General features: G+C 43.8%; 1 protein-coding gene across 2 annotated transcripts in view; it reads left to right on the forward strand.

The window, feature by feature from the left end:
* The window catches only part of LOC119386909 (dedicator of cytokinesis protein 9), a 198,035-nt gene that overhangs the window by 130,645 nt on the left and 44,206 nt on the right, over positions 1-23,184 (forward strand). The window contains exons 22-30 of one of the 2 annotated variants that reach the window (XM_037654186.2): positions 1,050-1,109; positions 3,235-3,420; positions 4,739-4,939; positions 7,152-7,298; positions 11,283-11,366; positions 11,480-11,600; positions 13,750-13,776; positions 18,736-18,914; positions 19,238-19,580. In XM_037654186.2, the coding sequence (XP_037510114.1) occupies positions 1,050-1,109; positions 3,235-3,420; positions 4,739-4,939; positions 7,152-7,298; positions 11,283-11,366; positions 11,480-11,600; positions 13,750-13,776; positions 18,736-18,914; positions 19,238-19,580 (1,348 nt within the window). The remainder of the gene's footprint in view (positions 1-1,049; positions 1,110-3,234; positions 3,421-4,738; positions 4,940-7,151; positions 7,299-11,282; positions 11,367-11,479; positions 11,601-13,749; positions 13,777-18,735; positions 18,915-19,237; positions 19,581-23,184) is intronic. The other variant, XM_037654190.2, reaches the window with a different exon arrangement.

Genomic DNA, 23,184 nt, shown 5'->3' on the forward strand with positions numbered 1-23,184 from the left:
CTTTACATGTGCTTGAAGCTTGCTCCGAGGGACACGAACATAAGGAAATAGTTTTATTGTCACATTTCCCTATTATAGGATATTTGAAATTCTGCAAGCAATCTTCTGTGTAATGCACGGTGTTGTTGGGGAGGTGGCATCAGGCTGTGGGAGCTTGCTCTGGAAATGGTTTATACGATTTCTCAGTGGTTTCATTTTTAAACAGTTTGGTGGGTGGCTTCAATGACTTCTCAAAACCACGGCATTATCCTGGCATGCAGTATGCTCTAGCTGCAACAGGTGAGAGATGCAACACTGTTAAGAAATTAGATGAACGAAACCTTGCCACAAAGCACAAGCATGTTTATGCCGTCATGCTGTGAAGGAAAGCTTGCTTGCAGAATTTCAGATATGCATTCTTGTTCAATAACACATCAGTGGGGGTCAATCTTGTTCACAAGTTATGTACTTGTCATGGTTTTGTGGCAAATCACACTGAATGGGATTACACTGATCGGCACTACACACGTGTATAACTACTGTATTTTCGTGCGTGTAATCATTATTCTAAACGTGATATACAATTTTGTGTGCTCTGTTTAGGTGTGAGCGGCATGTAAATTTAGTGTGGAGACACAGTGCCATATTAGACAATTTTTTTTCTAAGTTTGGCTTCACAGTGACAGATTTTGTACTCCCATGAAGTCACAATTGAAGAAAGAATTTGCTTTGCTGTGAACGCAAATCTTTTCTGAGCAGGAGCAGCAGTGGTGACAATGAGCGACATATTAGCAAAGGTTTAGATTTTGCTGACAATCGGCTAGGGCTTCTCTTGTAATAAGTATTTGCTTTTTATTGCTCGTGGTTTTTATATCAGTTCCACGCATAAGTCTCTTTCTGGAGGCATTTTCAAGGGGCATGCACATCCGTAGCAGGACTGGGTTACACGCACGAGAATACTGTATTTCCTCGCGACATTGGGGCACGCAGTCACAAAGTCAGTGGCGGTGTGCATGTGGTCCGTATGTATGTAACTCCAGAGATGGCAGGTTGCGCATGTGGTCATGCAGGAACAGGCACTCCCTTCAATGGGCACTGAAGCTGAGCGGGAAATCTCAAAGGTTGTCAAGGTTGGTAAAACACCCTTCCCATAAATGTTTGTGCTCCACGCCTGCAGTTCCACGTAGAAAGTTGTAAGTTCCACGTAGAAGTGGTAAAGTTTTTCATTAAGAGCTTTGCAACCTTGGCATTGACTCTGTTTGCTTTCTGTATGGGCCTTAAAATGCCTTCATTATATGTATACTTAGGCGAAATGCACACAACATCAAAGCGTTGTTGTGGCACGGCATGGGCGTCCGTCATAATACAGCATTCCATCACCATTTTCTCTTAAAAATTGTGCGCTGGCAGTGTTAAAAGCTTCAGCTAATGCCATCGGTGTGCATTATTTAAAGGAAACAAGAAAAAGCACCATCTCATGAAGGACGCCAATGCTATGATGGTGAAGCGACTGAGCCTTTGGTGGCTGTGTCAATTAGGCCTAAGGCTGCACAAAGAAGGCCAGAGAGTGAGGGAGGGTGCTCTGTGCCACACCAAAGTGCACGAGGCAGTAGAAAACCAGCAGTGAGGTCAAAAAAAGACAGATTGCTAACTGGAAACATCAACAACTGCAGAGTATCAGCTAACCATGCAGAGAATGTGTAGAGAGTGCATGCAGAGAGTGTGTAAATAGGTTTGCAGTGACTGGCCTCTCTAGTTTGACAAATTCAATGCCACTTTGACACTGCAGTATGACAAGAAAGGTGAGCTAAGTATCAGTGAGACTTTTAAGTGTGTCCATTGCTTGCTTATGGCTGAATATGCCAGGCTTGTGATGACCTCTGCGTGATATGCAACAGGGAAGTGCTTCAGTGTAAAGGCTAGCTCATTCATTAATCTGGTACCTGTTGCCTTATCAAGGTAGTATTGAGTGTTTTAATAATGGCCAATATGATTAAATAAAAGAAGATTGTCATCCAACTGACTGTGGCATGAAGCAATAAAGAAAAGCCATGCGGGTATCTCACAGAAAAACCTTCACAGTTGAAGAATAACTTTTCTCCCTGTCTGGATTGAACCCGGTATCAACACCAAGCAATTGAAGATCCCCCGAAAAAGGTTTTCAACTTTCTGCAGACCTATGATAGGTTGTTGATGAAATTGAGCATGTCAGTATGAGATGCTTCAGCTACAAGCTACATGCCGCCTCCTCACCCTCCCTTTCTTTCTGGAAAAGATATGTTAAAGATATGTGTGTATTTAGCGATACATGGTGAGTTTTGTCTATTTTTTTCTTATGTTAACTTTCTGGTGGAACTGTATTACATATGGAGCAAAACTTACCTGACATTGCACGAAGTGTGGGGAAGCAAGACTTATGGGTGGAGGTTGCAGTGTTGCCTTTAAGATCAACATCTTTGTAAATAAGCATGGCAGTCTAACATTCAACTGGTAAATCATTTGTGTTTTTTTTTTTGTTATGTGTTCTGAGCATGGGTTCCTAGCTTTTCTCTTCTGCTAGCCTGTTGCTTGGGGCTTTTGTAAATTGTCAGATGTAAATTTCAGAGGTACACAAATGGACATTGGGTGTCTTGAAGGACTCTGAAAGGTCCACCTAATGTCGACTCTGGGGAATGTTGGCTGTAATAATACATTGCAAAATTTTTGTTTATCATTGACCATTTTTCATTCAAGATAACATTCTCGCCATTCCTGTGGGAACACATTTGATAAAAAAATGTAAGATTCTTTAAGGCATTTTGCCTTTGTATGTGTGGTTAATAAAACTATTATACCAAGAAGTTCTTTTACCTTCTGTATTGGTGGTACTGGTGCCAAGCTACAAGGACGAACAAAAGAAAAATCCTATCTCACAGAAAGCTGCGGTGAGGCAGAGACTTAATCTTGAGACACACCTTTAAAGCTGTGCATTAAGCTTGATGAACATTCGCCCCACCCTACTCCTAAATGGGGGAATCCTGTGCCCACCTATGCTTGCAGACTTTTGTTCTTACTGGAACTCGCCTGCTATGTATGGGCTTTATCCTCAATATGATATTGCAAACATCCACTTTTAAACAAACTTTAAGTATAAATGCAATTCTGTGTTTTTGCTTCCTTCTACTGTCTTGTGTCCTGTCAAAGGCGAGTAATTCAGTATCTTGCCGAGAGATGCGACAACCCCTATTTACCTCTGTTGCTGCTGTCATTGTAAAGGCACTGCATGCTGTGGAGGGCAGTGCCATGATCCACTTCCTGCCAACCACGCTGAACCAGCTTTGGAAGCTCCTTGTGAGCACAGGAAGCGAGGAGGTCGCGCTGAACACGGTGCGCGTGCTCATCCACTTGGTCACCTGCGTGCACGAGGCCGGCAGGGAGGACATTCTGCACAGCTATGTCCAGGTGCGTACCTCACGTAATTGGCTTGATGGCCGATACTGCGCTGCCTGCCAAAAAGAGTCAAGTTTCGTTATGCAAGTTTGGATACACAAGTGTACTGTCATTTTCGATACCACATATGGTAAGTGAACCTTATGTAAATAAATGAACAACAGTTTAACCCTTTGCGGTCCAAAACCTTTACCCACTTTCCGGCTCTAGCGGTCCGAAACTATTTCGCCAGTTTCTGGCGCCGCGAATAAAAACACAAGCTGTGGAAGAGAAACGCACAGGATATTTATTTTTGCTCCTGCATTCTGCAGGCAACTCTTTTAGTGATATTTGGGCAACGTATGATACCGCTCAAAGCATTCCCCTGTGTGCAGGCCAGGGTTATTACTGCAGGTTTCCACCGCCGCCGTCGTCGTCTTCGTCACTCACTTCTGTCGAATCACTGTCATCACTGTCTGGTGGAGGCACGTAATTCTCTTCGTCACTAAAGTCATCCTCGCTTTCGCTAAAAGCACCGCCGTAAAACGCACGCGGTGAAAACGTGGCCATGCTTCTCAGCGAACCGCGCGCGCGAGTGGGTACGCTCTAGGCCCCGTGCTGATCATAGTGCTGCACCCTAGTGTCAAAAAAGTAAAACCTCAACAAACAAAGCTCACTTATTCCTCAAGAGATGGCCCTTCATGTATACAAAAAATGCGCGCGACTCGCGGTGAGAAAACAGCAAAATTTAAACCACGAACACCCTTGTCGGGCGGGGCCCGACAGCGGACCGCTACGGCCGTGTTGCGTTGTCGGGCGCTGCCCGACAACGGACCGCAAAGGGTTAAGACATCGGATATATAATTAGGCACATTATCTTTGGTTGAACCAACTGGTAGGGTCTGTCTCAGTAGATCTGTGTGTGACCAAAGAGTAGGTGATTCATATTATAGTGGCACCTGCGCAAAGCAGAAGTGGGTGCATGTACAGCAAGAACGAGAAAGGAAGGTGAAGGTCAAATGGCGCGATTCACTGGTGCACGCAAATTCTGTCATTCTAGCACCTTTCAAGGGCTTAGAACTACAAAAAATTGAGCTGGTTGGTAGATATTCATTGTAAAGGAAAGTAAAACATGCATATTGTTTCTCTTCTCTCGTGTCTATGTGTGGCTTACTTTCCTCTACCTTGAGTGACATTTGCCATCACATTATTGACCATTCGGTGAATGTGATGATTAGAGCCTGTCCATAGTTACACACTCCGTGCAAGAGCATAATTTTTCATACAGCTACAAATTTTGCTTTCCATTCTATTTCCCCATATATGTGTGTGCCCTGCCTTCCATTTCCAGTACATGTTTGTGACCGAGCCTCCACAAGGCTCGCAGCAGACGACCGTGCACGAAGAGTTGACGAAGGCCCTCTCGTCGCTGCTGGGTCCGGATAATGCCGACTTCCTGGTGGTGCACAAGTTTTTGCACCAGTCGTGGTTCTTCTTCCAGATCCTCGCAAAGTCCATGGCTCAGCATCTCATGAACACTGACCGGATCAAGGTGTGTGAAATGTACTGCCATTTTGTCACTGGAGGCGCAGCAGTGAACTTAAAATTTTATTACTAAAAGGTGTTATAGTGGGCTTTTGAAAATTCTAGTGCAAAAATGTTGCGATAGGTGTTGAGTCTACAAAGTCAGCAGCTCACTTTGTCGATAACAGTGAAGTCATCATTATAAGAACCACATTTGGTTGTGGGTAACAAACAAACGAGCCCCTCAAAAAAATTCTCCTTCTTTCATTCAATCAATACAAAAAGGCATTTACTTCTCTAGAAACATTTTGTTGTCACTGCATCATTAGAAGAAGTATTCAAGCTGTCAGGCTTGGAAGAGATTAGGAGTTAGGATCAATGGCGAATATCGCAGGAACCTGTAGTTTGCAGATGACGTTTTTTTTCTTGGGCAGCAGTGCCAAAAGCGATATGAAACAAATGATCGAGGACCTTAGCTGGCAAAGTGTGAGAGCAAATTTGAAGATCAATACACAGAAGACAAAGGCAATGTCCGACACTGCAGAAGGACATGTGACAGGGCGAGTTGGTGTTTTTGCGATTAGACATAACTATAGCTTTAACTAAATTGCTGTAACTTTAACCTTTATTGCTGTGCTGTACGCTGATGAATCCAAGGCACCGCACCGTACAGCAATAAAAACTGCTCAAACATGCTGGTGTTTACTCGTAGCACTTTTCACAGACAAAACTGAACAAAAATAACTCTTCCATGTTAATGTCACACAGGTTCCTCGTGGAAACTCGTTACACTAGCGAACACCGAATGCACATGTGCACAGAAACAACAATGACTAGTTGCCATGTGCTATAAAAAACTACAGCTTCATTAAATGTATACGGTATATTGGACTGCCGTCTCTGATCCTGTTACCTTTAAATAAACATGCAACTTTTTTCATGTAGCATTTGTAATATAAAGTACGTTATTATTTAGCGTTAGCATAGGAAAGCACAAAGAAAAGATAAGAGAATAATGCCACTGAGATGTCGACAAAAATAACGGCGGCGTGGCGTTGTTTGTTGCTTTGGCATAGAAGGCAGAGAGAGCAAGCTAGCAAAGTTCAAAGTTCACTGCTATTCAGTTGTGGAAGTTAATGACGAATGTTGAAAATAAGGCTTCTTTTGAGAAGGAAGTAACTGCTATTGTTTAAACACTAGCCATTGGTGCAACGGCTTGCTGAGCAACTGAGCAAGCACCTCTTTGGATGTCTACAGTTCTAACATTTGTAACACGTACCATGTCGGCCGGGTGCACATCAACTGCAATGGCCAAATAAAAGTGCGTTTTTTTCCCAGCCAGATCTACTTTTGCAACCCTGCCATACGAGGCACTTTAGATCACAGTTGGTTGTAAAAGGGTCCGGGCCCTATGTACTGTGCGACAAACATTCAGAGTCATTTTTAATAATGAATGCACTCTGTGTGTTGTATACTTCATCTGCTATCACTTGTATATAGAGCAATCTTTATACAGCTGGAATATCTCTTGTCAACTATAGCATTTCCTTGCTCAAACAAGAAAATTTTCTGCTGTGCATATTGTCTCCCAATTGAATGTGGAAAAATTTCCAGCTGGAAATATGACTTGGCGACTGTAACTGTAAAACTTCCTGCCGGAAATGACTTTCCTGTTGGGAATTAGTACCATATTCATGTTGGAGATACCATTTCCATCTGGAAATGGAAAATTTACAGCCTGAAGAGTTGTTTCCCACTGAAAACTAGGGTGGAAAGCCGATTTCCAGCTGGGAATTCACATCCCATTTTCATGTGGGCTGTCAAGCCAATCAAAGCACGCATCTACTGGCATCACTGTCACATGACCAATCACACTTCCGATGCTGAAAATCGCCATTGTGTGTCACTTTAGTCAAAGCAGAAGGTGGTTTCCCTGTTCAAATGAAATTCTAACTACATTGTTTTCGTTGTTCCTGCTTGCGCTGTGATATCGCCGCATATCGCATATAATCACATAGTGTAACGAAACACACAGCCGTTTCATGCTTTGAAGACATGATCGCTAGTCTGCATGATGCACTCATTTGTTTGCAGTGCCCAAAGTTGGTGAGAACCCAAACAAACACTACTGTACATAAGACATATGTGGCACTGGCGCACACAGCAGTACGCATCTTTTAGCACATTTCTGCCCTCTGTGCTGAAGCTGATTTTCCCCGTCCTCCCTCATCTCCTTCCAGATGCAGCGTCATGAGCGCTTCTCCAAGGAGTACCACAACCGTGTGCGCACTCTGGTACAGTGTCTGATTCCACACATCATGCAGAAGCACAGAGACCAGCGCAACGAGACGAGGCTGGCCAATCAGGGGCTGGCTCATTTCCTTAAGGTGTGCTTCCCCACTTTATCACTTGATATGCAAGTCGGAGAGAAACATTGATTTTGAGCAAAGGCCATTGAATGCAATATAATGTCAAGGTGATGTGATAAACCAGAGTTTGAGGGTATTTAGGTCATTGCTGTTACCGAGAGCAAGTTCATGAAGAAACAAGTTATTATACATGCAGCAAAGTTCTGTACAAAATGATATGAATTGTGGTTTTCTTGATATTTGCACGTTTGTTGCTGGATTTTTATTGGACAATGCCGATTGTTGCTAAAAGCTAGCATGTACAGGTTCCGTCAAAAGTTCCCAGGCCATGGTGCCATAGGAATACATGGGATAGTGGCCTGGGAACTTTTGACGGACCCTGTACATGTTTGACTGAAAGTAGCATAAAAACATGGAGCACGCTGAGAAAACAGAACATAGAACCTTTACTGATTGGGGGCTAGCTATTGTTGAATCTTGTTATTTGCTCAGATGTATCTTGTTACTAATTCAGACATATTTAGCAGCACACCACGTTACTCAGATGAGTCATGACCCTTGGAGTGTGCCGAGTGTGGAGCCCCACGAACACACATCTCTAAAGCTGCACTAAAGGCCAACTGAAAATGAAGGGCCAAAGTCCACACTGTCATAGTTGTTAGCGCTCTGCAGGAAAGCCAATACTCTTTGTGCCTTTCTTGTGACTTCATTGCCTTTAATTTATCGCTGGGTTGGCCGCATACCTTCGGAGCTGCTTAGTTGCTATTGACGATTGTATGGATAATGACCGCGATTTTGTCCGCAGCAGTTGTGACAAATGGTAAGCTCCGCTTTTTTTACTTGGTATACGTTGGCCATGCGCATGTGTTTGGAGCTGCTTCATTGCGATTCATGATGCGGTGATGCCGGTTTTGTCTTCTGTGATTGCGACAAGCAGTATCACTTTTGCACTCAGTGTGTGTTGGATGCGCGCATACTTTCGGAGTTTGGTGGTCGCCACCCATGAATGCGTCGATACGACCGCGATTTCGTCGCAGCTGTTGCGTCAGAATGTAGTCTCGCTTGGACTCGTGCATGTTGGCCATACATGTGTCTTCAGCACAGAGTGGTCATTATCGACGATCTCAAGTATAGTGATGATGAACAGTAGTTTTCATTTTGTCTCATCTCAGTCCAGTGAGCACGTGGTCACAAATATGGTGGAAATTCTTGAGCATGAAGAGCAATCCTGTCGCTGCCTGCATGCGCATCAAACCAGCTAGCTTCATTGTGGCGGATAGACAATACCGTATTTACTCGCGTAATGAACGCACTCGCATAATAAACGCACCCTCAACTTTAGTCGTCAAAATTGGGATTTTTTTTTTCCCCGCGTAATAAACGCACCCCTAACTTTCATCCGCTGCAGTCCCACGAACCAACGCGCGGCGCTTCCTCGTCCGTTTATCTTATCTTTCTTCCTTCCTTTTTTTTCCTTTATTACGCCGACCCCCCTCGGTTTGCTTCCCCCCTCCCTTCCGCCCGCGGTAGCGCACCGTTTTGTTAGTTTTTCTATCTGTGTGCGGCGCGGTCCCTCTCTTTTTGTATTGTTTTTGAAGTAAGTATCCGCACGCCGCAGCAGTATTCACGAACGGTTCGAGTGTAGAGACATCGCGGCTCACAAGCACACAGCGTAGGGAGCCTACACGACCGGTCGTGTAGGCTACCTAACAGCAAAACTGCCCACGCCATCCCACGGTCACACAAATACGAAGCTTTGCGGAGCCGGCGGCATCTAAATGTCTAATGCGGCGGTGGGGGAGCGCGCCGCGCGCGGGGATATGATGATGATGATGGTGAAACTGTGGCTTTCCCTTTTGCATCGGGTGGTCGCAATCCTTGCAGCTTGCAGCAGATAACGCCATCTACCACCGAAGCGGCGGAATTTCCGAGGCCGGGTAGGACAGCCAATCAAAACGATGCAAGACGGTGACGCGAGTTTTAGCATTGTTGTCATTGGTTGTCATCATTTTTTTTTTCGCCTCAGAAGTCATGCCATGCTGCCCACTGCCCATTCTCACCTCGTTGGAAGTTCTTTCTAAACCTGTGTTGCGTTTTGTCGTGGACGATGGGCCGAAATGTGAGCTACACGGCCGGTTTCAAGCTACAGGCTGTGGAGTACGCACTTGAACACGGGAATCGTGCTGCCGGTAGGCATTTCGGAATTGATGAAGTACGTGTGCGCTACTGGCGGAAGCAGCATGACAAGCTCCGCGCTACAAATAGGGAGCGACGTTCCTTCAGGGGACCAAAGACCGGGAAGTTTCCTGCTGTGGAAGAGGAGGTCTTAAAATATGTCCGGGACCTACGAAACGACGGCTGTGTCGTTTCGCACGAAATGATCCAGACGCAAGCGCGAGCCACAGCCAGGAAGCATGGCATCGCTCCCCCGGCGTTTAAAGCGAGCAATGGGTGGACGACGCGCTTTATGCGGCGCAACGGACTGTGCTTGAGGAGGCGAACATCACTTTGCCAGCGGCTTCCTCCTTGCTACGAAAATAAGGTAGTGGATTTTCACAAGTTCGTTATACGCCTGCGGCGGGACCGAGAATTCGTTCTCTCACAAATCGGGAACGCCGACCAAACACCCATCAATTTCGACATGCCGATGAGTAGGACTGTCAATGACAGGGGAGCACGTAGCGTGCTCGTTAAAACGACAGGCGCCGAAAAGCAGCGCTTCACGGTCATGCTGGCTGTCACGGCAGACGGCCGGAAGTTGCCACCGTACGTTATTTTCAAGCGAAAAACCGTGCCGAAGGCCAACTTCCCAGCCGGATACACGTGCGGGCTCAGGAGAAAGGGTGTATGTCGGCCGATCTGATGGTCGACTGGGTGCAGACTGTCTGGGGACGACGCCCTGGCGCCCTGCTTCTCCCGTCTCTCCTTGTTCTCGACAGTTTTCGCGGCCACCTGGGAGAGAACGTTCGTCGGAAACTCAAGGAGCTGCACACCGAGATCGCCATCATTCCGGGTGGACTCACTTCGGTGCTTCAGCCCCTTGATGTTTGCATCAATAAACCTTTCAAAGACGGTGTGCGCCGCTTGTACACGGAATGGATGGCCCATGGAGGGCACGCCCTGACGCCGACTGGCAAGATTAAGAGGCCGTCCGTCGAGCTGGTGTGCTCCTGGATCTTGGACTCATGGCGCTCGCTGCCAGGTGATCTGATAACAAAGAGTTTTAAGAAGACGGGAATCGCAAATGCGCTGGACGGCAGCGAAGACGACCACTTGTGGGACCAAGACATTGAAGTGGCCAGTGACCTGGACGACGGTACCAGCGATTCTGACGAAGATTGAAGCAATTGAAGTGCAATAAAAATGCGTGTTTTCAAATAGTGTACGCGCATGTTCATTGTAAAAGGTAAGCTACGCAACTTTTTTTTTTTTGCATTATCGTATTTTCGGCTCATCCCAAAAAAGTTTTAGAAAATTTACCTCGCATAATAAACGCACCCCCCAACTTTGCTCTGGTTTTTCGGAAAAAAAAGTGCGTTCATTACGCGAGTAAATACGGTATATTGCTGAGCATCTCAATGACGAAAAATTAATCTGATTTTGCATGTGGTAGGTGAAAGCGCATGTCTCAGATGAAGCCATGGGTCTTGCGATGTGGCCACATTGTTGTGGAAGTCACGAGTCAATATGGAATCATCGTGTTACCATAGCAATTCCATGGCAGTCCTATGCATGTGTCCCTTCATTATGCAGTAGCGCTCGCGAAAACTTCGTTAAAAGGGAATTACTTTGAAAAATTATTCATTGTGAAGAGAACTTTTTGTATTGTTTTCTGCGGGCGGCTGACTGGCCTTTGAAATTTTCTTGTCATAGTATTATTCATTATAACAGGATGCAACTCTATATAGCTTTGTTTTATCTCTCGTAGTGCTGGTTCATTATTATAGACAAACAGTGAAGGCTTCCATAGAAATAAACTCTCTCTTCTTTCTTGAACCACAGAAATGCTTTTCTCTGATGGACCGTGGCTTCGTGTTCAAGCTCATCAACTTGTACTTGGAGAAGTTCAAATCCGGAGATGAAATGGTATGTTGCCAACTTGTTCGAGGACAGAAAAGTTCTCAAGTGTTATTATTTTGTTTCAAGTTTTATGTGCTGTGGATAACTCGGTTCTCCCATTTATTTATTCCTTTTTTCAGGAACTTCATTGCTACAAGTTTGACTTTCTGGAAATTATCTGCTCGCACGAGCATTTCATTGCACTCAACCTACCTTCATTGAAAGGCGCTTACAGCCGAGGACACTCAAAGAACCCTAAAGGTATTGACAAGCATTACTTTTCTTTCTTTTATTTTAATCTTTTACATACTTTTGCATTATATCTCTCTTTATATTGTGTGTTGCTGCACTTATTTCAGTGTTGTGTACATGTTTTCTTCTCTCTCTCTCTTCTTGCTTAGCAGTGTGAATTTTTGTGTTTTAACCACCAAAAGTACCTTGTGTTTTTCTTCCACATTGTGTTCCTTCTTGCTGATGTCTTCTCTGTTGTCTTGCCGCATTGTTGTGCTGTTAGGTATGGGAGCCAAAATATTGTGCGAACAAACACTTTTAGCATTTCCAGATGTGTATGTTTAAACATATTCAAATAAGGCTTGAGGAATTGGGCTTCTGTGCAGAGCCAGAATTCGGTGAGAGAATACAACACTTTAGTGTGCATAGACTGTGTGTGCTCCGTGCATGATTAATTACACCATGCAGTAAATGCATACACGTGTTTTACTCAAATCTTTAATGTACCAGATTCTTTTCTGTGTGCAAGCAGGAAAATGATTATCTATGCATATAATCTTTAGGCTGCATCTTTGGCGCACGAAAGCTATCTTTAGTTTTTGCGTCTATTGATGTCACAGTATTGAAGATTTCTTTGTGTCTCATTAGTGACACAGGGCCTTCTAATTTTTAATTCAGTTTTTAGGCATCTTATGTACAGAGATAAGCATTTCTTAAAGCTGTTGAGGGTTTCTGTACCTCCACTCGATTGCTAAATAGGAGTTGGATTTGTTTTTCATTTTCGTGCACATACTAGGAAATATGTCCAGCTCAGTGATGTGCTTGTTGTTTCGTTCACAAACACATTATACTTTTCTTATCACTGCAGTTTATTTGCACACTGCTTGCACATACACAAGCACATGGACAATGTGTCTTTGCTTTTTTTTTTCCCTGCTCACTGGTAGCACGGACACCACAAATGCGGTAAACTCTACAAAGAATTGCAGGCTTATACAGTTAGGTATGTGCTCCGTTGGCTCACCGAATATTGTTGTGTTCAGTTAGGATTAACATAGAAAATTCTGCGATGTATGTCTCTGATGACCCTTCTTGATGGGCATTCTGTTATAACATTAGGAGGTGGTTTCATTGGCATCTTTAGTACTAGCTGGCAAATTAGGAGAGCAGGTACTTGATTATCCTGATGACATGCGGTGGATTAACTGCTGTACCTTTTCAAGCTACCGTTAGTATTATCTTTCTCATCCTCCATGCAGACTATTCTCTTTCATGCTAATCCACGCAGTATTACCAAGCACAAATCACTATTTCTCCTATTGCGCGTGGTTTCCATAGAATGAGCACAGTCAAACCTAGATATATCGAGTAATTACCATGTCAAGCAGTTGTAACATCCCCTTGGAAATCTGCAAAAGTACAGCATTTCAAAGTAAAGTTAAAAGGGTATCAACTTAAGCTTGTTGGCATGGCTTCATCATAGAAAAAACAGCGCGGGCAAACGAGACAGCTCAAAGTCCTATCTGTCTTTATGTCCCGTTTGCCCGCGCTGTTTCCTATGATCAAAGCAAATGTTTTCGTAGGTCAGTGTAATTGGACCATGGATCCAATGATCGCCATGTTGTTGGCCAAATTTCTCACTTATTACAACTTTACATAGACTGCTGACATAGATCTACATGCATATTTGAGTGCCATCACATGATAAGAAACAAAAGTTGTGCACTTACAACGTAGAAATAGCCATTTCATGCTTACACCTACTTTCACATACAGGATAGACTAGCATAACCTTTTTCAATTTTTTGGTGAGCCAGCAGTGTACCACTGTAGAAAAGTCGCTTTAGACATCTTGAGTCAACATTTTTGTACATCGCAGTTCAGTATGGCCTATCAAGTGGCTTGAAAGAAAAAGAAACAATACCAAAAAAGCATATTGCGAATAACCACACATTTTTGAGCACTCTTAATGCATTAGATGAGGTTAGGTTGCAGGCCTTTAATGTGTTCCTTGAGCCACCTCAAAGGATGCATACACAGAAGTGAACATCATGGTACGGAGCTTTTCTAAGATTATGAATAGTGTAAGAATCCTTGGCAGGTAACTTACTTCTGTGATAGTAACATACCCAACCCTGTTGTCTCATTCTGCACTATGTTTGCATCTGCTGTGGAGCAGACGAAAGCGAGGAGGTTGCAACGGGCGGTAAGTTGCCCACTCTTGGCTGGCTTGTTTAAACGAAGAGTGTTCTTAAAGGGAAACAGTCTTTTTTTTTTTTTCGAAAAGATCAAACACCCTGCACCTCCCCGATCACCCCGCCACGGCCCTTTCCTCTCTGCGTTCTTTGGTGTGTTCCTTCCTACCCTGCTTGAGGCCTTCGCTTGTGTGAGCGGCTCCCTCTGGTGCTGGCGTTCTCGCATCTGCTGTGACGTGCACGTGCGAGACTGGTGGTCCACTGTGTGCGGTGTGGTGTGTGTGTGTGTGTGTGTCCCCTGGACTTTTGGCCAGTGGAGAGTGCTAGTTGGATGGCTACTCGGAGAAAAAGGCAACACAGCTAGTGGGTGGGTAAGGGGCCATTCTCGTTGTATGTGCCGGCGTCATGTGGGAAACATGAACAGTTAGTGAGAGGGAATGTAGGAGAGGTAAGAGGGTAGACTAGACTTTGTCCGGTCTGCTACCCTACATCTTGGAAGGAAAACATTAGAATGAAAGATGAGAGAGAAGGAAAGAATCAGGCTAACTGATTGACAAGCATGGTTCAGCACAGGTACAGTAGAGTGCTTAAATCGGCTAGAAATGCCGCCGTAGCAGGCACACTCATGTGCCTGTTTGTGTAAGGCCAAGTGGCGATGACATTAGTGCGATTCTGGAGAATGCTGCAATGGCTTTGTCGGCTATACAGGCATTGAAGAGTCGAGGTGGATTACCTGTCTGGGGCTCTATAAAATGAGAAAAATATGTCTATAAGATGTCTATAAGAAAATGTCTATAAGTTGAGAGAAAGATGGCTTTATAAGATGAGAGAAAAGATGCCTGCTCAGGCACATTGGCAGGTTGCTAATTAGAAATTGTTGCTGCAGTCTTCAGCGCAAAATGCGCTGCGAAGCACATGCACAGAGGTATACATGGTGGCTGTGTTGCATTTTTCTCCAAGTAACAGTAGAAAACTTTTGTGTTCACTGCAAGTGTAGTTCATTAGCCGTGCTGTCTGCTGGGCTGCTGAGGTAGAGGTGTGCTGCTGGTGCTATTGCTGCTGCTTGGTTTTCAGAGGTGTGTAGTAGACATGCCCAAGTGTTACTGACGTCCCTGTTTGCTTGTAGCCTGTGTTCTGTGTCAGTTATTGTATGCTTGTACTGTTCTTTGTTTTTTGCTAGCAATAAGTAGTCACATGTCATTCTTTTTTTTTTTTTTTCCAACTCGTTTGACAAGCAAAAATGAGTATTTTTGACAGTTGCTGAAAAATTTTCTTCAAAAAGAAGTGAGATTCTTTTAGGTCAAGTTTAAACATTTCTAATGCTTTTTATTTTTTCTACTTTGGAGCACCTTTTCGCTTTCCCAAATAACTACAGGCTGTGCAGTAGTAGTTTACGAACACAAAGCAATCATTTCATAAAAGCTGCATTTATTTCTGTGTAGCTTCAGTTCTTTCTGAAAATTGTACCCACATTTCAAACCCACAGTGGAAAGCCTGGACATTGATAAAATAATATCAATTCATCAAACACAGTATAGCATGTAAAGAAATTATCTCAAAAGTTAATTTCTTTCACACTGAACTTACAGTGGGAACAAACAATTGGTGTTGGTTGCTAAAATTTCAAGAGGTTGAATACCAGTAAATTGTTTTCTTTGCCACTCATGGCATGTTTGTACATCTCTAGTTTATGTGAATGTAGCCGATATATTGAACCTTAGTGAACCTTAGTTTTATTCTGAGCAGCATGCTTGCACAGTCTATTCATTTACTGCTTTTTATTGGAGGCATGCTTCAGAGTAGAGCGTGCCCCTTTTGTTCATAAGCTTACCTGTAGCAATGCCACATTTGTTTCAATGGTTTGGCTTTCTAGCTGCTTTTTATGCGAAAGCATTGAGGCTTTGAGTTTGCGGGCTACATATTGCATCTTCACATGCCCAAAGCAGAATTTTTATGCTATGTTTTATTTTGCCTGATATTCTTTTTATCCTGAGTCTGGTAGTGTGGAAATGTGTTTTTTCTTTACCCTCTCATCTAGTTGTCAAAGCTGTAGTTGTGGTATGAATGATTTTTTTGTAACGGTGTGCCATATTACAGATTGTCTATACATTAAACGTTTGTCGTCATGAATGAATGTTGTAAGAATGAATGTGTTAATTAGAAGCAATTAATGCTAGGTGTCATTAAGGTAACTATATCACTTGGGTTTTGTCATAAGTAACTGCTTATGCCTCACAGTTTCGGTCTTCCTGGTGTTGGTTTTATACTTGCAAGTGAACACTTCCTGGTGATGGAAGGCTCTCTGTTTTTAACTTTGGCAATAGAGGAGGGGTTTGCACATTTGTCCTTGACAAGGGCGTTTTTATTTTTTGCTCCTTACTGGCTGCTGGCATCTGCTATCATGTACTGGCCATCATGACTCATTATCATCTTGTCACGCAATTGTGTCTTACGTTTTTGTTATAGAATGGGCTATAATGAAGTAGACACATCAAAACTGCAGGTTGGGTTTTGTTTTTGCCGAGTTTGATCGACGAAACTTCTCATAGTGTGTGCGCGACAGTGTACACTTTGTAAACGCTGTTCAGATTTTTCTATCATTAGGAAGCTACATCAGTAATGGTTTCAGTTTTTATAGATATCACTTCCCTAACTGATTATTTGTTGATTTGGACTAGTGCAGCTCACTTTAATGGTTTTAACATATCACAACTTTTGATTGAGTGTGGCTCGTTTGTTATGACCTTGCTTCTTTCCTCAGGCCTGTTAACCTTGCACTATCTTCATTTGGCACATTAATCGCAGGTCTGTTCTGGGCTGGAAATTTTAGACTATGGTGAATGTCTTACATGAGTTTGCCAGCTCTTTCTATTAACAAAGCCTAACCAGCACTGTGTGTGAAGGCTACCTGAGCGCAAGTGACTGCAAGTCAATGTTCATTCATTGGAATTAAAACTTGTCTTCATGATGCCGCATTTAAATAGTTGAACAGAAAAAAAACACCTTTGTTGGTTGAGTGTGAATGAAGATATATAGCACTCAGGCAACAGAAGTTATACCGTTTGTTTGATTTAAACTAGCTTCAAACATCTCGCAAACAGCTAGGCTGCAGAGCTGCATTGCAGAAAAAGCTGGTTTTATTAAGCGAGTGAGTGCACGTCTACAGACTTAGCAGGGAAATCGGCCATTGATAATTGCATGAAGAGAAAGCAAACATGGTGACTGTTTTGATGTGTCTACTCCTTTGAAACATTTTACAGTCTAGAGTATTTGCCTGCAAAAATTATTTTGAAATGCGGTATGCACCGATGTGCTAGCTTGAGCTGATTGGTACATGTTTGAAAATACGAACAGCAGTGCAAAGGACAGGACAAACAGGCAGAGACATTGCTTCGTGTGTCTCAGTCTTGTTCATGTTCTTCACTCGGTTATTCGATTTTTCAAGCAATATGTGTCAACCCACACACTCCTTTTATTAGAAGAGTCAAATGTAACTTATGTTGCTTGCCATCTGAGATGGGAAATGCATTAAATTTAATTCTTTGCATAAAACATTTGGCATATATCAGCCTAAAAGACAGTTTGTATGCAAAATTTGCAGAATATTTTGTGTGTGAGAAAATAAACTGATTATAAAAGCAGTTACCATTGTGTATAGACCAGTTATGCACTATCCAAGCTTACAACTGTGATAAGGGGTAAATAGACACAGAAGCACTGTGTCAATTGTATTTGTGTGTTTAAGGGGACATTAAGAGAAGCACTAAATTTGTTTAAACTGATTAGGTGCACTTTCGTAAATGCAGTTGTGTCAAGTTTCATGGCAACAGTATGAATACTAGAAAATAAAGTGAACTTCAATGTTCTCTTTCTTTAATTCAGTGGTGTCGTAGATTCAGTGTTGCTTTCTTTATTTGGGCAGTTTTGGCCCAATAAAGTTCTTGAATCTTGTCAAGTTTCCCGTTTGGCTCTTTCAGAGTGCAGTGTTGTCCATCTTTACTGATAATTAGTGAGCTATAGGCAAAAACAAATTCCATCAAAATCTGTGGAAGTAACCTCTCGGAGGCATCTTCTCTTGTCTTTCATTCTTGCTTTCTGTCCGGCCTGCTGAGCCTCTTATCACAGCTGAGTTGGTCTAGTGGTTATGGTGCTCGACTGCTGACTCGAAGTTCACAGGATTGAATCCCACCCGTGGCGGCCGCATTTTCGATGGAGCCGAAAATGCCTGAGCTCCGTGTACTTTTATTTAGGTGCATGTTAAAAAACCCCAGGTGGTCAAAATTTTTGGAGCCCTCCACTATGGCATCACTCATAATCATTTGTTGTTTTGGGACGTTAAACCCCAACAATTATTAATATTATTATCACACCTGAGTGTGGTCTTCTTAGTGATTTAGAAGGGTAATCTAAAATAACACTGCTCAAATGATATTTCTTTTTCTTCAATGTCCCCTTCAACATGCAAGTACAGGGCCGTGTTGATCATTCTATTTTCAAATCCATCTTACATCCCTGTGTGCGGTTTAGCTACTCCTAAAAATGTATAGCTTAAAAGGGCCGGGATTGTAATTGAGCTTGTCATGCAATCGTAATAAATTTGACAGCCTTGTTGAGCAAAGCAGGCACATATCCAGGGGCCTACTCATAGTTTTTCGTGTGAGGTACAAAAATTTGCCCACTGTAGATTGCACTCCATCAACTAAGCTTTGTCTTGTGATAGCTATTAGCAGTGGATTGTTGCACTGCTTAGCTAAAGGGAGTACAGAGGAAACAAGCAAATATATGTTGGAATGGTGCTGGAACTGCAGGCTTATGACATCTTGTATTGAAATTACAGTATAGCAATTATAGATGTTTTTTTAATGGAAAAAAGATAACACATTCCATGTGTATCTTGCGGTATCATGATAAGTTGTGTTCTCATTGTATTCTCTGTCATCCTGTGCTTTCTCCTTACGTCAACTCGCCAGACTACGAGATGGAGTATCGGCTGTCGGAAGAGTTCTGTCGTAGCCACTTTCTGGTGGGCGCTCTTCTGCTGGAGCTGCGGGCAGCACTCAGCGAGGTTCAGAAAGTTCGGCAGAGAGCCATCAGTGTAGTCTGCAACCTGCTTGCCAAGCATGCCTTCGATGACCGTTACCAGGGAAAGGTGTGTGTGTTTTTGTGGGTTGGGGTTTCCACGCAGGCTTTGAGTGACTCGTGCATGCATTTTTAGGCTAAGGGCTTCTCATTTAAATTACTCAAAAGGAGTACAAGTGGTATACTGTTTAAAAGCCAAGTAGCCTGTGAAAGTAGGGGTTTCGTATAAAAATAGGCAACTTGAAAGAACATTGTTTACTTCATGATTTGACTGTTTTGACCACCTGCGAAGTGTGTTCAAAAACAGTCAATAAAAAGCAGATGTTCAAGTGTCGCGGTGTTCACTGTGCAAGACTTCAAAGTCAATCTTCCTCCTCCTTGCTCACTGCGCAGGCCCAGCAGGCTCGGCTCGCGTCACTCTACCTGCCCCTCATTTCCGTGCTTCTGGCCAACATCAACCGTTTCAGCAGCAGCACGGAACAGCAGCAACAGCAGCAGCAGACACCTTCCGCTGCCGCTGGTGCGACTAACACAGGGGTGTCGGGCACCTCTCCATCACGCAAGATGAGCAAGGCTGACAGTCTGAACCATGCAGCTTCACTTGCCGAAGATCCGGGAACTCCGCAGAGTGTGGTTTCGTACCGCAATAGCGTGGCCGTTGACGGGCCGGCTTCTTTGCCGGGCTCTGGACGCCACAACCGAGATTCTAACTACTTGTCCATCATTGCTGGCCAAGGTGGGTGAATGTCTGCTTCTACATCAATTGCATTGAATGAGAGTCTTCCTCCCACCCTGAATCCCTAAAAAGAAAAGTTAAGAAGGTGCAGTGTCTGAGAAAAAAAATAATAAAACCAGTCATTGCAAATGTAGCTGAAGCAAACTTCAGATCTCTTGACTAAAATGTTCAGGATGTTCTTTGTCATGAAATTTCTTGGGGAACAACACACTTCAGTGTGTGGTGTCAGTTGCCCGAAATATCACACGATCCTAGCCACCAAAAAGCAAATAAATGCCTTAACAAAAACGCCAAACCGAAGAATTTCAGAAAACATCACAACTAACTAATTTTGGTCTGAAAGTAAAAGTAGTGTTCCAACAAAGCCTTATTTTTGTACAGGCAGCCTCACTCAGTGTCACCAAGCACCTTGCATGTGCTCACAATTGCGGCCTATGACCTTCATTGGAACATCAATCTCAGCTCTTTAAATGCACAACTATGATGTACCCTTTTCATTCCTAGGCCAACAGTGACTTGACACAAGTGAGGCAATCAGAGTAAACATTCCGCTGAGTTGTCTCTCACACCTTGCGTCATATTTTTCTCCATTTTATTTATTATTTTACTTCTTTTGCTCCACAACACTTATGCAGTAACACTTGCGTGTGCCATCTTGAACGAGTTATATGTCATATAGGAGCTTGTGTTCACTTGACTAATGGAGCTTCCTGTGGCTTGCAGCTTGCTACTGATTAAAAAACAAAATTAGAAGTGAAAATGTCATGCATACTCATGCACAGCATGAGTTGCATCACAGTGCCCATGGTCACAGCGGTGCCAACACTACGCTGCAACACTCACAGAAGAAAAATTGGGGAGCTAAACACTGTTTTAATAACTGGTAATTTGTAAACCAATTTAATATGTGCTGGTATCACCGTCCAGGCCTGGGGCCACTGTGACAATGCGAGCGGTATTCAAACTAATGTTGACCACGACTGTAAAGTTTCTTTCCTTGGTGTGTGCCTTCTGACTAACTGTAATTTACGCCATATACATAAAAAGAAAGCTTTTATTATCTGGTACTGTCTCTGCATCATAAATTTGCAATATTTGATATGGTTCCTATAATGATTTTCTTGACTGTACACATTATAATCCAGCCTGCTTGAAAACGAATGAACATGGCCTTGCAGGCTATAAAAAATTCATAATTAGGCTTTGGTTCAACATACATTTTTATATCGCTGTTTGATGGCACTATTAAAAAATGTTTGATTTAAGTTAAAATTTGACAATTTGCATGCTTCTAGCAGCGTATTTTTCCAAGGTGGATGTGTTGCTTTGAAGTTTGCAGTACAGTACAAATACATGTACTGTACTGCAAACAGTACAACAATAAACATCAAGATAATCATTGGACAAACCTAGAATGCTTGTAGAAATGAAATCTTAACCAGGTAATTCAGTAAATTGCAAAGCCATGCAGGATTATACGGGGTGTTCCAAATATCACGCAGCACGATTTAAAAAAAGAGAAACGTCGTTACGCGAAGCACACCTATGGGAGGCCAGCGCTGGATAGGTGGCGCGCCGAAAAGGGGCGCCTGGTGGGGAGTCGCGACATAACTCAGCCGCTCGCATTTCCTCCGCTCCGCCGGCTAATCTCGGAGCCCATGCCGCTCGCGCTCAGACGACTGGCCGCACTGTACCGCAGTGAGCGCACGCGCGTGCGCCGTTCCCGTGCTTCATTTCGGCGCGAACAGCTCGAGCAGCCATTGCGCCAGTAATACTGCTCTATGGGTTAGAAAAAAATAACTTTGTCTGAAGGCTACTTTCTCAGGAAAGCACTGGAAAACGGAGAAAAGCCCTGCAAAGCAGACTACGTCTGTGCATACGGCGTCGAAGAGACCGTGGTGTGCCGTGGTGGCGGCTCCGTCGTCGCCATTTTCTGGTTGCGTCCTGGGATTTGCGTCAAGCTAGTGCAGGCTCACAAGTCTCCGTTGATAAGTACGTGCTGCGTCGATACAAGCTGCCCACTACTGTAGTAAAAAGAAGCAAGAGGCAAGGGGTAGCTGTATCAATGTTTTTTCTGCCATGGTATGATGCCCAGCCTGCAGTTGCGGACGTTGATCAAGCAAACCACCGTGCTAGCATAGCATGTACGGTGTCGCGCTGTTATGCTCGAGGGCGCGGGATATATTCACGGCCACGGTGGCCGCATTTCGATGGGGTTGAAATACAAAGAACACCAGCGTACTGAGGTTTATGTGCACATTAAAGAACCCCAAGTGGTCAAAATTAATCCTGATTCCCACATTACAGCGTGCCTCATAATCATACCTTGTTTGGCACGTAAAACGCCAGCAATTGTCGATATTGATCAAACACCTTCATCCTGAGCATACACCGGCAAGCGAAAAAACTAACACAGTACATTAAGCGAATTAAACGACGAGTAAAAATCCAAGACATTTGACCCTTTTCTAGCGAGGCATAAATTGCGATGTCACTTTGCCGCGGCAGCCAATGCACAAAGAAGCTTTGCCATCGGCTGACTCCAGAAAGCTAAGTTTCGAGTAGTCCGCTGCTTTGTTCGCGACAACGAATCTGTCTGTAGCACAAGTGAAGTTCAACGGAGGCATCCATCGCGTGCGTATTTCTCGAAAACAGTTCAGCGGCTTCGGCGAACGTGCCCCCATACGCATCTCGTAGACAGACAGCTTTCCTGCTGCTTAACTGTTTGCAAATAATGTAGACTACCTGCATATCGTATATATTCACTGCACGCGGTGGCATCAGAAGGAGCTTGGTAGTGGTCAGATGAAAAGATTGTTACATATGCCGCATGCTGCATAATATGTATGTTTATTTACGACAAAACACCGATTAATTTCTGCTCGTTGGCCCCGGTTCCCACTGGTGGCCCTCACTATCGAATAAATCTAGCAGACACGCGCAGTTCGGTTTAGAAACCAGCCCAACGCCACTAGACAGGAGAGCAAGAGCAGAACATACTGTGCTCGCCTGACTGCCTGGATGCAACGGCGCATCCGTTCCTATTCATATGTTTTAGTAGGAAAAGCCCTCCCTCATTTCTACGCATTGCGGCACTTGAATGCGCAACAGTACCGCCAGCATCCTTTTGTTTTGTTTCGGCGATACGCGCCCGCATCGCCTCAACCGGTCGCCACTCTCGACCGCGGGAGCGGCTGGAGTATGCGCGCTTTGACCACCAGGGCGGCACTGTCCACCCTGCGGAAACTCCAGCGCTGGTTCCCTATACTTCGTTTCATACATCAGGTGCAACGCCATGGAAGCTAGCGAGACTTCTTGCAGTAGATGCGTTCACGCGAAGAAACAGTTCAATTAATTTACCACCCGTATTGTGTTTTTTTTTTTTCCTCCTTAGTCTGTACAATAAAAGAAGGTGATTTGTGCCTAAGAAATAAACATACTCCGTTATTTACAGTGCTGTCGATAGTTTGTTCTGGACCGCTTAGCGTCTCTTTTCTTTTTCGTATCGTGGCCTCCGTGATTAGCACTGGCAGCGCGCAGCAGGAACTAATCGCGGAAGCAGAGCAAAAGACACGCGGATTTACACGTTTTGCTGGCCGAACTT

Source organism: Rhipicephalus sanguineus, chromosome 3 (assembly GCF_013339695.2).
Source record: "Rhipicephalus sanguineus isolate Rsan-2018 chromosome 3, BIME_Rsan_1.4, whole genome shotgun sequence".
NCBI lineage: Eukaryota > Metazoa > Arthropoda > Arachnida > Ixodida > Ixodidae > Rhipicephalus > Rhipicephalus sanguineus.